This window comes from Artemia sp. Qi Xiang Cuo, chromosome 6, assembly GCF_049724085.1.
Source record: "Artemia sp. Qi Xiang Cuo chromosome 6, ASM4972408v1, whole genome shotgun sequence".
NCBI classification, from domain to species: Eukaryota; Metazoa; Arthropoda; class Branchiopoda; order Anostraca; family Artemiidae; genus Artemia; species Artemia sp. Qi Xiang Cuo.
Window position 1 is genome coordinate 63,783,887 of NC_142799.1, and position 16,469 is coordinate 63,800,355.

General features: G+C 37.2%; 1 protein-coding gene across 1 annotated transcript in view; it reads right to left on the reverse strand.

The window, feature by feature from the left end:
• Positions 1-16,469, reverse strand: part of LOC148951504 (uncharacterized) — a 66,217-nt gene that overhangs the window by 33,684 nt on the left and 16,064 nt on the right. Inside the window, exon 4 of the mRNA XM_089091132.1 lies at positions 4,748-4,818. Within this exon, the coding sequence (XP_088947258.1) occupies positions 4,748-4,818 (71 nt within the window). The remainder of the gene's footprint in view (positions 1-4,747; positions 4,819-16,469) is intronic.

Genomic DNA, 16,469 nt, shown 5'->3' on the forward strand with positions numbered 1-16,469 from the left:
GAAGTACCCATCCTTTTTACACACAAATTTACTTTGCAGCTTTTTTAATGCTCCAACACCAAGCAATACTTTTCAAAGGGCATTTCACAATAATTTCTTTTTTTAATGTCCCTCCTAAATCTATTTTACAACTTGAAGAACCCATCCATTTCACCCACAACTTTACTTTACAGCTTTTGAATGCACCAACACCAAGCAATACTTTTCAACGGCATTTCAGAACTAGTTCTTTTCTTAATGTCATTCCTAAACCCATTTTACAAATTGAAGTACCCATCCTTTTTACACACAAATTTACTTTACAGCTTTTTGAATGCTCCAACACCAAGCAAAGGGCATTTCAGAACAAGTTCTTTTCATAATGTCCTTCCTAAACTCATTTTACAAGTTGAAGTACCCATCCTTTTCACCCACAAATTTACTTTACAGCTTTTTGAGTGCCCCAACACCAGGCAATACTTTTCAAAGGGCATTTCACAATAATTTCTTTTTTTAATGTCCTTCCTAAATCTGTTTTTACATGTTGAAGTACCTATCCTTTCCACCCACAAATTTACTTTACAGCTTTTTGAATGCCCAACACCAAGCAATACTTTTCAAATGGCATTTCAGAACAAGTTTTTTCTTAGTGACCGTCCTAAACCTATTTTACAAATTGAAGAACCCATCCATTCTACAAATTGAAGAACCCATCCATTTCACCCACAACTTTACTTTACAGCTTTTGAATGCTCCAACACCAAGCAATACTTTTCAAAGGACATTTCAGAACAAGTTCTTTACGTAATTTACTTACTAAACCCATTTTACAAGTTGAAGTACTCATCTTTTCCCCACAACTTTACTTTAAGGCTTTTTGCATAACCCAACATCAAGCAATACTTTTCAAAAGGATTTATTATATCTTTTCAGCACAAGTTCTTTACGTAATTTTCTTCCTAAACCCATTTTACAAGTTGAAGTAGTTATCTGTTCACCCACAACTTTATGACTTTTTTGTACACCCAAACATCAAGAAATACTTTCCAGAGGGATTTATTATATCTTTTCAGAACAACTTTTTTTTTATTAATGTCCTACCTAAACCAATTTTACAAGTTGAAGTAGTTATCTTTTTCACCACAACTTTACTTTACGACTTTTTTGCACACCCCTAGATCAACCAATACTTTTCAAAAGGCTTTATTATATCTTTTCAGAAAAATTTCTTTTCTTAATATCCTTCTTAAACCAATTTTACAAATTCTGAATTTTTCCTTAGTAGATAGAAAACGCTATACCATAGTTGTTAATATTTCCTCAAAAGATAAGCAGTTCTATTTCAATTTTAAATTTTCTCAATGAAGTGAAGAAACGTTCAAGTTCTCTTCTGAATTTTACCAAAGAACAAACTTCAATTCTAATTTCTCCAGAGAAAATAAAAATCTTCCACTTCAGTTTTAAGTTCACCAAAGACATAAAGAAATTTAAAGTTCTATTCTAAATTTTTCCGTAGTAAATAGAAAAAGCTACATCATAGTTGTGAATATTTTCTAGGAAGATAAGCAGTTCTATTTCAATTTTAAATTTTCCCAATGAAGTGAAGAAAAGTTCAAGTTCTCTTCTGAATTTTCTAGATGAAAAAGAAATTAGTTATTGATCATTTCAATTTTTCCAAATAATATAAAAATTTTCCACTTTAGTTCAGATCTGTCTCGAAGAGATGAAAAATTTAAAATACTGTTCCAAATTTTTCACAGAAGATAAAAAAGTTCAAGTTCTCTTCTGAATTTTACCAAAGAACACACTTCAATTGTAATTTCTCCAGAGAAAACAAAAATCTTCGACTTCAGTTCTCTATTTCACAAAGACATAAAGAAATTTAAAGTTCAATTCTAAATTTTTCGGTGGAATATAGAAAAAGCTATACCATAGTTGTGAATATTTTCCCGGAAGATAAAAAGTTCTAGTTCAATTTTTAATTTTCCCAGTGAAGTGAAGAAAAGTTCAAGTTCTATTCTGAATTTTCTCAATGAAAAAGAAATTAGTTATTGATCATTTCTATTTTTCCAAATAATATACCATACTTGTGAATATTTTCCCGGAAGATAAAAAGTTCTAGTTCAATTTAAAATTTTTCATAGAAGATAGAAAAGTTCAAGTTCTCTTCGGAATTTTACCAAAGAACACACTTCAAATCTAATTTCTCCAGAGAAAAAAAAATCTTCCACTTCAGTTTTAAGTTCACCAAAGACAAAAAGAAATTTAAAGTTCTATTCTAAATTTTTCCGTAGTAAATAGAAAAAGCTAACTAAAACAAATAATTTTTAAAATAGAATTCTTTTTCTATGAAAAAATGCATATTTCATGTTGAAGATTGATGTTACATTAAAGAACGAACTGTAGCCCATAGTAAACGAAGTATGAAAAATATAATAAAGAACAACCTCTTGCCTATTCTAAATTTTATAGGCCACCTAAATATACTATAGGTTAGTAAAGTTTACATAAAGGACCGATATAGTTCCCCATAAATGGTGTGTGTCAATACGGTTTCATTTTATATAATTATATATTATTATGTAAAATGCAATAATGTTTGGGGGGTTTCAACAAAAAATTTCTTTGACAACTGAAACTAGAATAATTCCTGAAAATTGTACATAAAACTATATTGAGAGACGATCATTAGGATGCCAAATCATTTATCAGACAGCTAGTGGTAACAAACTGTATAGTAAGAGTGACTCGTCTCAATAGTAACTTAAACTCTAAAAAACGGAATTTTAATATCAATAGATACAACAAAAAAAGTTGATTTTTAGGCTTATTTTAAATATATAAGTTTCATCAAGTTTAGTTTTACCTATCAAAAGTTACGAGCCTGGGAAAATTTGCCTTATTTTTGAAGACAGGAGAAAACACCCCTCAAAAGTCATAGAATCTTAATAAAATCACACCATCAGTTTCAGCGCATCAGAGAATTTTATTTTAGAGGTTTCAAGCTCCTATCTGCAAAAATGTTGAATTTGGTATATTTTGCCAGAGTATAATAAAGAACGAATACTTGCTCATAGTAACTGAAATATTAATTAATAGTAGTAGCCTTAGCTTTAGTGACAGTATTATCATAGGTAATTTTTCTAGGCTATGGTGCAATAATTGACTTACTTAGTCTGGGTTTAGTCTGGGTTAAAGAACATTTAATTAAAACTCTGTTTCCTACTTAATCTAAATTGAAGTTCCCAGGCTTCAGGGATATTCTATCAAATATGTATATCATCTTCTGTTAAATTTCTGTGCCATGTGAACGTTTCATTGTGTAAGGGTTGGCATCCGGGTTGAAGCGGTAAATAGCAACCTAGTAAGCGACGATCTCGTCCAATACTAAGAATTACAACAACCCATAACTCCTAAAAATAAGGTCAGATCAAAACACGATTTACACTATTAGAACCGCCTTGTCTGAAACCCCTTGTCTTGATTGTTTGAATTATATGCCTTAAGAAATCATCTTAAGTAAAAATTTCCAATACCGACAATTGAACTCGAGCCAACTGAGTGACAGCCAACTATCCCAACCACTAGACCATGTAGGATATATTAAAATGTCTGATTATTGCAGTTTATGTTAAAGAACAAATTATGGACTTAGTTAGCTGCCTGATTCCTTGAAGATCGTCTCTTACTATTCCAAAGAAAAAAAGCCGTAGGTTACTCCCTGTTTTATCCTGTTTTATCCATATATAGAAGCCTGCCACGTGCCGAGTACCGCGGCCCGGTGGCGAAGCTGCCGGGCTCCCGGAATACATGTAGTTCACCATAAATGGTGTTAGTCAAGCAGTTATTAATAGTTGAACCCTGTGGTTCATTAATAACTGAACCCTGTGGTTCATTCATCTAATCTTAATTATTTTAGCTAGGAGGTAGTTAAAACGAGATTCTTTTTTGAATTTAAAGGATATTGAATTAAATTCAATATATTAGAATTACATCAAGAGACACATTTATATGAATGAAAGTTAAACATGATACAGGAGAGACAGAGACGAGAGAGAGAGAGAGAGAGAGAGAGAGAGAGAGAGAGAGAGAGAGAGAGAGAGAGAGAGAGAGAGAGAGAGAGAGAGAGAGAGAGAGAGAGAGAGAGAGAGAGAGAGAGAGAGAGAGAGAGAGAGAGAGAGAGAGAGAGAGAGAGAGATAGAGAGAGAAAGACAGAGAGAGCGATAGAGATTGAGCGAGAGTGAGTGAGTGAGTGTGTTAATTTGTGTGGGTGTAAGACTGAGAGAGAGTGTGACTGGGAGTGGGATAGCGATTGAGAGAGAGAAAGAGAGAGAGAGAGAGAGAGAGAGAGAGAGAGAGAGAGAGAGAGAGAGAGAGAGAGAGAGAGAGAGAGAGAGAGAGAGAGAGAGAGAGAGAGAGAGAGAGAGAGAGAGAGAGAGAGAGAGAGAGAGAGAGAGAGAGAGAGAGAGAGAGAGAGAGAGAGAGAGAGAGAGAGAGAGAGAGAGAGAGAGAGAGAGAGAGAGAGAGAGAGAGAGAGAGAGAGAGAGAGAGAGAGAGAGAGAGAGAGAGAGAGAGAGAGAGAGAGAGAGAGAGAGAGAGAGAGAGAGAGAGAGAGAGAGAGAGAGAGAGAGAGAGAGAGAGAGAGAGAGAGAGAGAGAGAGAGAGAGAGAGAGAGAGAGAGAGAGAGAGAGAGAGAGAGAGAGAGAGAGAGAGAGAGAGAGAGAGAGAGAGACAGTGAGAGAGACAGTGAGAAAGGGAAATGTATTACCTTTCCTACCTGTGATAGTTGATATTTCTAATTGATCTTGCGTCGACCCTTGAGTTGATCTTAAAGCGTTCCTTGAAAGACAATAAGATTTTTTTTATTTAGAAATATTTAAAAGAATGATTATACAAAATATAAAAATTGAATTTAAACTATAAAATTGAATGTGAAAAATCTTTCAGTTTAAATCCTTATAAAATCTTTCAAAATGAAAATTGAATTTAATAACGAAGCAAAACTGATATAAAAACGATAAACAAAAGATATTAAACTGCCTGAGATAAAATAGTTACTAAATTGATGCAAATTTTTTCAGCATAATGAAATTTAAGAGCTAAACCACAATTTGATTTCCATAAAATTTCAAAACCCAAAATTAAGCTTAATACCTTCCTGATTCCTGAATATTCAATGTTTTACTCAGGTTATATTGACCTGTATTTACCAATTTATAGAGTACCTCCATGATTTAACCATCCATCATGAAATCACTAATACGGCACCAACCAATGGAGCAGAAATAATTAATAATTATACTGTAATTATACTTTATGAAATAATTACACTTTATGATTCCTATAAGTAGCACCAATTAGGAATAGGGGGAGGGCGAGAGATCAATTTCGTCCTAGATTTTATTGCCTCCTTGTTTTTGAAAAATGTATTTATGGTATTCTCATTACAAAATAAAAAAAAATAAACAAACACAAAACTGCACTACTAGCTTTGAAGAATGCATTTTATTTCATTTTCATGAAAAGCATAAGAAATCATTACGCCTCCCCTAAATTTTCATGAATTGGCATCCTCTGATGTTGGCAGTTTTCCACTGCGCTTTGCTTTTTCCTATAAAAAATTCAACGACGAGAAATCAGTTCCGTTATTACTTTTTGGTGGTTTTGAATTTTCACTAAATTTATTACTTTGGTCATATTTTGTCTCGGGAGTTTTCCATGTGTTGTATCAAAATTGGGAGAAAATATATCTTGATACTAATCTTGAAGGGTACAATAGTTGTTAAACTGTTGTTTGTGCCGTTTTCTTTTATTCAATTTCGTAAATCAAATAACAACCAACGTCAAGGTTTCTCTCAAGCGTTGACTTCATCAAGGAGGCACACTTGTGCCTCTTTAAAGAGGCGACCCACCACAATGTTAAGCGATTTCCGGTCCTAGAGGTCGCAGAGAGACGGCGGTGATCGCATTTTGTAGCCCAAGCTCAAACTAAGAAACGTGCAAAATTTCATCCTCTTCCGACTTTATCTTCATGGGGTAAACTGGGCCGTCGACCCTCCCACCACAGCCCCCCTTTAACGTTGTCTGATTGGGCTTTCCTAGAGGTTAAGCTTTCCTAGGGCCCGGGAGCTTATCCTCGAAATTTCAGCTCAATCCGATCAGCTCCTTCCCTGTTTTCCAAAAACCAGTTATAGCCACTTAATGTTCATTTCTCTTTTTTTTATTAGCCACGCCTACAGGCCACAGTTGGCAACGGATCCGGGTGAATGAGGACTCATTCGAAGCGGAATTCGACCTTTTAGGGTCTTTTGATATTTTCAGACCGAAAAACTTATCCCCCGAATTTACATTTACGAAAAACCTCGTTTTCCTATAAGAGCCCATGTTAAATTTTCCCACCACAGCGTCCCTTTAACGTTGTCCGATCGGGCTGAAATTTAGAAGATTTTCCTGGGACCTGAGAGCTTATCCTCGAAATTTCAGCTCAATCCGATCACTCCTTCCCTGTTTTCCAAAAGCCAAATATCAAGTTTTGTGGGGATTTGCTTGCGTCAAAAATAGATTCCACAGACTAAAAATACAAGAACAATTGTGTCTCTTTGGTACAGTGGTCGATACTCCTAACTGTCAGGCGGAAGAACCGGGTTCGATTCCCCGTCAGAGGAAATTTTTTATATACTGAATTTAAAGTTTAAAAAAGAAACTCAGTTTCTTTTTTAATTTATTTGAAAAAAACTACGTTTTTTAAAGAGTTAAAGATGCTGAGTTACAAGGTCGAACCTTAAAACGTACAGGGATAAGGAGGCACAGTTGGGAGGCTGTTAAAGAGGCTGAGTCACAAGTTCAAACCTTAAAACGTACAGGGATTAAAGGGGCTGTGCCCTCCTCAACGCCTCGCTCTTTACGCTAAAGTTTGACTTTCTCACAACTCTTTTTTTAAAACAATAAAAACTTTAGCGTAAAGAGCGAGGCGTTGAGTTTATATTGAATTTAAAGTTTAAAAAAGAAACTCAGTTTCTTTTTTAAATCCAATATATTAAATCCTTCGGCTCAACAGGCGTCTCCAGAAGAATATCACAGTCGGCCTTCAGGTTACAGGTAAGTCTCCACTGCAAACATTATTTGAAAAAAACTACGTTTTCTAAGAGTTAAATAAGTAATAAACTGTACAAAAACGTGCAGAAATTATTTTAAAAAAAACTACGTTTTCTAAAGAGTTAAAGAGGCTGAGTCACAAGTTCGAACCTTAAAACGTACAGGGATTAGGAGGTGCAGTTGGGGGGCTGCCGCCCCCCAAACCCCCGCTTCCGTATATGAAAGGGGCTGTGCCCTCCTCAACGCCTCGCTCTTTACGCTAAAGTTTGTATTGTTTAAAAAAAGAGTTGTGAGAAAGTCAAACTTTAGCGTAAAGAGTGAGGCGTTGAGGAGGGCACAGTCCCTTTCATATACGGAAGCGGGGGTTTGGGGGGAGGCAGCCCCCCAACTGCACCTCCTAATCCCTGTACGTTTTACGGTTCGAACTTGTGACTCTGCCTCTTTAACTCTTTAGAAAACGTAGTTTTTTTTCAAATAATACCTTATTTTAAATCAGATACACAGATTTGTTATACAAACAAACAGGGTAGCTGTTTTTGCAGCAGACGCAAGTTCGCATATGTAAAGGTTTTTAGAAACAAAACCTCTACAAAAAATAAATCTCGCCACCTTATTGCTTTGACGGAAGCATGCGTTAAAATATACCCAATTTCCATAAATAACGAGGTTTTAGATTAAGACTTGGTCGCAATTTAATATTCAAGGACTGACTGTAGCAAAAACGACGTTTTAAATATCATAGGTAGCGCAATAGCGCTGCCTAAGCAAAGAACGATGTTGGCACAATGTATTATCTATTTTTTGATCTTAGACCAGGTCACTTCGTATCGAAGGAGTTGTCGTAGAAACTTCAAAAAGGGCTCATTCAATTGGAAACTGAAGGGGCTAGTGGCCATTTTTATAGTCAAAAGTGATTGAAGGACAACTAGCCCCCCTCCCACGCCCACGATTTCCCCAAACACATCCAATAAAAATTTTGAGATAGCCATTTTGTTCAACGTAGCTGAAAGGTCCGGAAATTATGTCTTTGAGGATGACAACCCCCTACAGCCCTCAGGGCAAGGGTTGTAAGTTATACCCTGGGGGCATATAAGGTGGGCAATCCCCTTATATAGATGGGGAAGGGTTGTAAGTTATACCCTGGGGGGATATAAAGTTTTTCTTTTAGAATGCTTGGTCATCTAAACTTTGGAGGAGGCTCATTGGATTGATAATCAGAAGTTCTAGTGCCCTTTTAAAAGAGTAGTCAAAGTAATCGGAGGCAGCTACACCTACCCCCCCCCCTTACACACGTCGTATTGTCCTAAAATGTATCTAATAGAAATTTCGAGATAATTAATATATTTAAAATAGTTCAAATATCGTACAACAAGACTTTTGGGGTTGAAACAAACCCCCAGAGCCTGGGGGCAAGGGTTTCAAGTTATACCTTGGGTGTATTAAAGGCTCTTATGGAAGGAATGGTTGTAAAAACTTTAGAGGAGGCTCAATTGGTTGAAAACATGTAGTTCTACTTATCTTTAAGAGTAAAAATTGATGAAGGGCAGCTAACCCCCCCTGACTACCACTCTTTTCAAAAAATGGATCAGATTGAAATTGCGAGATAGCGATTTTGCTCAAAATAGTCCAAAAAACATAAAGCAATGCCTCTAGGGTTGACAAAAAATCCCCGTGCCCTGGGGATAGGGTGGTAAGTCATGCCCTTGGGGCTTATAAGGTTTTACGGAATGGGTGGTCTTATAAACTTAAGATGGGGCTCATTTGATTTGAAATTAGAAACTATAGTGTCATTTTTATGAGTCAAAAGTGATTTAAAAGCAACCCGCCCCCCCCCAAAGGCTCATCATTTTCCCAAAGACATCCAATCGAAATTTGGAGATAGCAACTTTGTTGATTGTAGTTGAATTGTCCGGAAATTGCCTCTTTGAGGAAGACACCCCCGCTCCCACAGCTCTCAGGACAAGGGCTGTAATCTATGCCCAGGGGGAATATAAGGTTTCTATGGAAAGGGTGGTCGTGTATACTTCGTAGGTACTCATTGGATTGGCAATCAGAATTTCCAGTGCCCTTTTTAAGAGTCAAAGTGACCAGAGGAAGCCCCCCTCCTCACACACACTCACGCCGTGTTTTCTCAAAATATATCCAATATAAATTTTGAGACAGTCTTTTTCCTTTAAAATAGTCCAAAGATCATATAACAAGGCTTTTGGTGTTGATACAAATCAACAAAGCCTGGGGGCGAGGGCTGTAAGTTACGCCGTGGGGGTAATTAAGTTTTTTATACGAGGGATGTTTGTTTAACTTTAATAGAGGCTCATCTGCCATTTGGTTGAAAATTGGAAGTTCCAGTTCCTTTCTAAGAGTCAAAAATGACGGAGGGCATTTAGCACTCCCCCCTGACAACCCCTCTTTTCATCAAATGCATATGACTGAAATTGTAAGACAGTGATTTTGTACAAAATAGTCCAAATTACAAATAATAATGTCTCTAGGGTTGACACAAACCCCCATTGCCCTGGGGATAGGGATGTAAGTTTAACCAGGAGGCCAATATGGGTGTTACGGAATAGATGGTCGCATTAATTTCAGACAGGAATCATATGATTTGAAATTGGAAGTTACTGTGCCCATTTAAGAGTCAAAATGATTTGAGAGCAACCAGCCCCCGCCCTCCACGCTCATCATTTCTCTTAACATCTCCAATTAAAATTCGGAGATAGCAATTTTTTTCATCGTAGTCGAAGGGACCGGAAATTATGTTTTGAGGAAGACACCCCCCCCCCCGCACCTACAGCTATCAGGGCGAGGGTGGTAAGTTATGCCCTGGGGGCATGTAAGGTTCTTATAGAAATTGTGGTCGTATATACTTTGTTGGGGACTCATTGGACTTTTGACGAGAAGTTCTAGTGTCCTTTTTAAGAGTCAAAGTTATCAGAGTGTAGCTACTCCCCCCCCCCCCCGCCACACGCACACTCACACGTTGTTTTCCCCCGAGATGCCTCCAATATAAATTTTGAGACAGTCCTTTTATTTAAAATAGTCAAAATATCACATGACGAGGCTTTTGGGGTTAATACAAACCACCAGAGCCTTGGGACGAGGGTTGTAAGTTATGCCCCTGGAAATTTAAGGTTCTTATGGAAGGGATGATTGTATAAACTTTAGAGATGGCTCATTTGGTTGAAATTGGAAGTTCTAATTCTCTTTTAAGAGTCAAAAGTGATGGTAGTCAAAGAGGCCCCCCACCCTAACAACCCAAACGGGTTCTTTTCCCCAAACGGATCTGATTGAACTGTGCGATCGCAATTTTGTTTAAATAGTCAGAAGAACATATAACAATGCCTCCAGGGTTAAAAAAAACCAGGGCAAGGGCTTTAAGTTATTTCCTGGGGGCATATATGGTTCTTATAGAATGGATGGTCGTATTAAATTCAGATGGGTTTCAATTGATTTTAAATTGGAAGTTAGGCTATAGTGTCCTTTTTAAGAGTCAAAGTGATTTTAGAGCGGTCACCCCCACTCCTATCATTTCCCCCCCAAAAATCAAAAAAAATTGAGACATTAATTCATTTCAGCATCGTTTAAAGGTTCACTAATTATGCGTTTGGGATCCCCCCCACCACGAGGCCTCAGAGCAAGGGCTGTAAGCTATACAATTTGTTCAGTGTTTACATGTAATATATGTTATTGAGAAAAGGTAAGCTTATTTGGCTTATGCTTTCCCGAAATACGAAGGATATTAAGATGTGTCTTTCAGGAAATGTTGAGGGGAGTGTTGAACTAAATGAAACATGTTATGTGTATATGGGTTGTGTATGACTGAATATATTAATTTGGAATTTTCAAGAAATGATAAGGCAGAAGATCAATTGACCGAAAAGGCAATATTTGTACGCTACTGCTACTACAACTACTGCTGATTCTACTTATACCATAAGTACTATTACTACTGCCACTTCTATCACTAAAACTACTACTTCTGTAGCGAATACTAATAAATCTGAGGATGGTGGCCGGCGTTTACCCCCCGGCGTTTACCCCCCCCCACACACCAAAATACCCCCACAGAAAATTCCCCCGGAAAATACCCCCCCCCGCCTGCGGGAAACCCCCCTCCCCCAGCGTAAAATACCCCTCCCTGAAAAATACCCCCCTGGAAAATAGCCGCCACGGAGAATATCCTCCTGTAAAATACCCCCCGGAAAATACCCTCCTCCCGTGGAAAATACGGCTTTCCAAATTTGAGAATTTTATTTGAGTTTAATTTTTTTTAATTCCGTAGGGGGAAGGAATTCTGGTGCTTGTGTGTTATTTTTTATTAAATTTTGTGTGCTATTTTTTATTAAATCTGGGCTATAGATTTGCATATTAGGAGGGGGGGTTAAGTATAGCGGGTCTGCATGCAAAATGTGTTTGGTACAAGTATTTTGCATATTAGATACATAGTGTTGGAACCATTGGTCCTGGTTTGTTTCAGATAAGTGCCCTTCCCTGTTTCTTTTCTTTTGGGTTTTTTAATTATTCCCTTTTCCGCTATGCGGTAATTATTAATTTTCTCTTAATTTTGGCTGCGCCATTTTTCTTTTTTTAACTGCGTAGGTTGTTCAAAAAACCACGAGGTTTTAGTTGCGCAGTTACGGATGACTCCCCATAGCTATAAGTTACTTTCTGATGACAAGTCTGGTCCGAATTGTGGGGGGGGGGGTGAAAGAAGGGGCAGAAAGCCGATTCATTTGAAGTAAGGTGGCAACTGATAAGCATTTGGAGTGACTGGAAAAATTTGCCTACCCTGAACCCGCCCGCTGCAGACATGTGGTTGAGCTGTCTAGGGGAAGACTTATTATTTTGTATATCAGTTCTGATATAAGTGTGAACGTTAATTCAGTAAGAAATTTGGTGCTTGTGAATTATATGGGTCTTTCTAAAAAGTCAAGTTTGGTTAATGTTAATGACATACAATAAAATAGAATGAATATATAATAGTTTAGAAACAAATTTGGGCTATATATTTGCACATTAGGGGGGGGGCGGTAGGTGGGTAAAGCATAGCATATATTAAATACGTAACCTAACCTGGGTACCTTATCCCTCTCTAAACCCCCAAAAACAACAGTTTAAATATCGTAAACGCAATGAAAACCACACTTAGCATTGCATTACTTTATAGCGGTCTCTTGAATTAATCAGTCTCTGGTATGTTTTTCGTGACCGTTTTCCTTGTAAAGGTACATCTAATGCACTATTACCAATAATTTTCTATATAATCTTTGACTTTTTAGCCGAGATGGAGTCCAAGGAGATAGCTACATATATTAGTGGTAACCCAGGTTGGGGTACCCTTGGCCTTAGGGTTTGGTTATCTGACCATTCAATCATGTTATTATAACGTTGAGCAGGGTGTATTGTGAATTGAGTATTTGCATACCCTATATTTACAGAACCGTTGTGGTAAGTGCGGGGATCCCATTATAATATTTGGTGCCAGCGGGGCTTTCCCCTCCAGTAAGTGGTGTAGCACCATTTTTGCACTAATTGGGGGTGACACCCGTACCTTACCGCTTGAATACTGTTGGCAGCAAAAAAGGTCCTATCGGTAAACCTGGTAGTAAAAAAATTCTGCATTTTCGAAGAGACAAGTTAATTTAGCCTGCAGAGTAGCCTATTGTGATAATATATAAAAAAAAATCGTGAAGAGAAAAAAAAATACAGAATTACGAAGATCTAAATAGGCTGTGCCTAATTAGATAATAATAAGAAATAAAATTTATGGATCAATATATCACGCGACTAATTAGCTTGTGAGACAAGGGATACTGCGCCACCCACTTAAAATCGGCAAATTAAGACGCAACAGTTTTTCGGGAAAAGACAAGAAGAGACGTTGGAAAAAGGATTTTCAGTTAGATTGAAATAATAATTAACGCTAACTAAACCATGATATAATGGTAGAAAAACGGAAGATTCACAGAAAGTCAGAAAATGAAAGAGAGTTGAAAGAATTAGATATGAATTCGAAAAAATCTACCGCGGTAAACCAAAAATCGTATTCAGACCCACAATTGTATGTGACTCCCGCAGGAAATACCCTAGGAAACACCATCAGATGGAATCATATTTCACTCAGGGGGTGAAATAGACAATTCTGACACGTATGAAGGGGGAAACTTCAAAACACGACCAAGAATAGGACGATCTGAGCTCTTGATGGCATTTGAGGCATGGCATTAAGTCTACCACCCTTGATTGAGTCGATTCCTTAATAATCTCTACGGTAACAGGACGCTCATTCAAATTACTTTTTGTTTTCAGATACTCTAGTCCATATCAGGTACTCTTTGAAGTGGATTTCCAGCCTCATAAATCAGCTCTTATAAGCCAAAGCACGTCATCATATAGCCAATCGGACCCATAAAGTTAATTAAAGTTTTGAGATCATCCATTCTAAGGACAAGGTCGTAATTTGCTGTCGGATTTTTCGTTCTCAGAGCATTTACAATTTCATATACAGCTTGGTCACATGTAACAACAGTGGAAATTCAGTCCTAGTTCTATAATAGTTCTCTTGAAAGTCTTAATGGGTTCTTCCACTACTGCGGGATAGATGGTGAAAGGGAAAGCACTGGCTGGTACCCAGTTTTAATAATAGGAATATAAGCCTTATTGTCATATGCAGCTGAGAATTAATTTTAACCAAAATATGGTCGAGATTCTGCTGATTCATTTGAAACATTCATAAGCTGCGTTGGCAACGCTCTACTAAAAAACCAAATAGCAAAAATGTCTGAAATGTAATCATTCTGATTAAATGCCAAACTCTGATTAAATGAGGTCTCTGCATTTTGCTGTCACTTGCATGTTTTGCTTTCGGCAAATCTTATCACACTTTTCTGGCAGAATAAGATTTGGAAAAGACAGGGAAGGGTTTCTATTCCATTTTCAGAATTTTTTGAAAATTCCATTTCTGAAATGTCAATTTTTCATAAGTTTCACACGTAAAACTTGCCTTCAGTAAGTATATCTCTAGCATCAGGCTCTATTCAAAGTAGCAGCAGCAAGCTCGTGTATAGGTTCTTTTGCTTTGACAGAGTTTTCCTATGCAGCTAACAGTCAAGGACCCACTATAAAGATTGATCGCTAGAAAATAGTTACCAGGCTTCAACGAGCTAAAGAAGGTTTGAATATGGAATCTAAGGCAGAAATTAGCGCTGAAAACGAATATCTGGTGGCGCATTCAAAATTATTTGCGTCAATGGCAAAAAGAGCGTGATCTGCAGAAATAGGAAAAAAAGATTGGATATATTTTTATTCTTGGGTGGTTTTTTGAGCATTTTGTCTGGTAGAATATTTCTCCATCAGTGCAATTTCAGATCCAATTCCACAAATGAGGAATTTCAAAAAGTAGAGGGGGAATATTATCTCTCCGCTCTACTTTTCACATTTACCTTGTCTTAATTTACACTTGCAAGCATTGGGAATTTATGATTTTTTCAACTGATCGACATTAGTGGGAAAAAGCTATACTCTGTACAACAATAAGTTTTTTTGCATTTTTTCAATGCAATGTTTTTTTTTGATTTTTTCAAGAAAATCGGGATCAAAAACGAATGCCGGGGGATAAAGCGTAGTTTTTTTAGAGCTTATGACAGTAAAGAGAATCCTCTGTGGAATAGATTCCAGCACTAAGAGTGTACTAAAAACAGCTTTAAAATATTTTGAGCTTTAAACTAGTCTCATATGCTCCTTCAATTTTTGATCTCAGGGACTCTATGTATTTCCTTCGAAATGGTATCAAGTCTATAGTGCTAGACTTTCTGAGAAAGGCCAATGGCTTGCGCGAATGGCCTGGAAACTCGAACTTCAAAGAGGAACGAAATTTATGCCATGCGGGAGCTTAAAGCCGTGTTAAAAGGAATACCTGAAACAGCAAGGGAAATTCATATGGTGGTTGACAGGTATGACGGACTGTTTGGTCACACTGATCCAAATGGTGGCAGTATATCTCTTAAGGACTGCAGTGTGTGTCACTAGTTACTTGGCCACTACTCGACAGTCTAATCCTTCTCGACGGGCTCAAAAATTAGAAACTGGACAAAGTGTTACAAACACAAAGAGCAAAGCCAATTTGATGAAACCAATTTATGAAATATGGGAAGCAAATATGTTTGACTATTTAAGCAGCTTAAGCACTGCTGACATCTTGCGTGTATGACTATCTGAAGGATTGGAAGACAGTTGGAGAGCTGTATGTTTAAGTCATGATGTTTGATTTACTCAGTTTTGAGAAATTTCTGTGTAGCACACATGAGGAAGCGGACACGCGGATGGCTCTGCACGCTGCTTTTCGCTTCAGAAACAGCTTTGAAAGGGTGACTGTTTGTGCTAATGATAATTATGTAGTTGTGATACTAGTGGATCAATTCCCTCGTCTCCTTAACATTTTTCCTGGGGAGAATGTTGTGCCTCAACTCCTCTTGAAGTTTCCAATTATTATGTCTCCATTGATCTTTTGTTTCAGAGAACGATGAGGCAAATGTGGAACTCCGTGGCGTTTATTCACTGCGTTTCGGGATATGACACAACGAGTTACCTTTTCTCCAAAAGAAAACGAACATTCTTAGTGTCCATCAAGAAGAGCGGTTTGCACATGGAGATTCAGTGTGCAATACCGAAGTTGAAAGATAAAACCTTTACGGAAACCAGTATGTTCTCCTTCCAAAATGTTGCAAGAAAGCTGATAATCAGCCCTTATGGAAGGGATCCTTGCCAGTTTTCCTTCAGTGATTTGCGAGTACACGTCTGCCCTCGTAAGAATGACCTGTATGCGTTGCCTCCTACAGACTGGGTTCTTGTGGAACATTTTAAGCGTTCTTACTATCCGCTTGCAATCTGGAATGCCTCATTGATGGCAGGCCCTTTAAGTTATTAATTAAAAAAGCTTTTTCCAAAAAATAAGTTTTTCAAAGAAAAGTGAAGAACTCCGATAAATAAGTGAAACCCAAAACGAACAAAAATTACAATAAATAACCGAGTAAAACTCAAAACGAGCAGAAATTAACACGAGTTGGGCTCAAATCCCCTATGCCTTCCCAAGGCCAGAACATAATTTGCACTTTACTAAAAAAATGCAAATATCTTTACTTTTATAAGTTTAATAAATCAAGTAATATTAGCATTTTGATTACTAAATATCATTATATATATATTAAACTGACAATGCACATTCATTTGTGTTTTTTTTCAGTCAAGTGCAAGTTTTTTTCTTGACTTGGGAAGGCACAGGGGTTTTGTGCCCTACTCATGTTAATTTCTGCTCTTTTTGAGTTTGACTCGGTTTTTTAATGCAATTTCTGTTCGTTTCGGGTTTCATTTATTTATCAACACTGACTTGTGGTAGT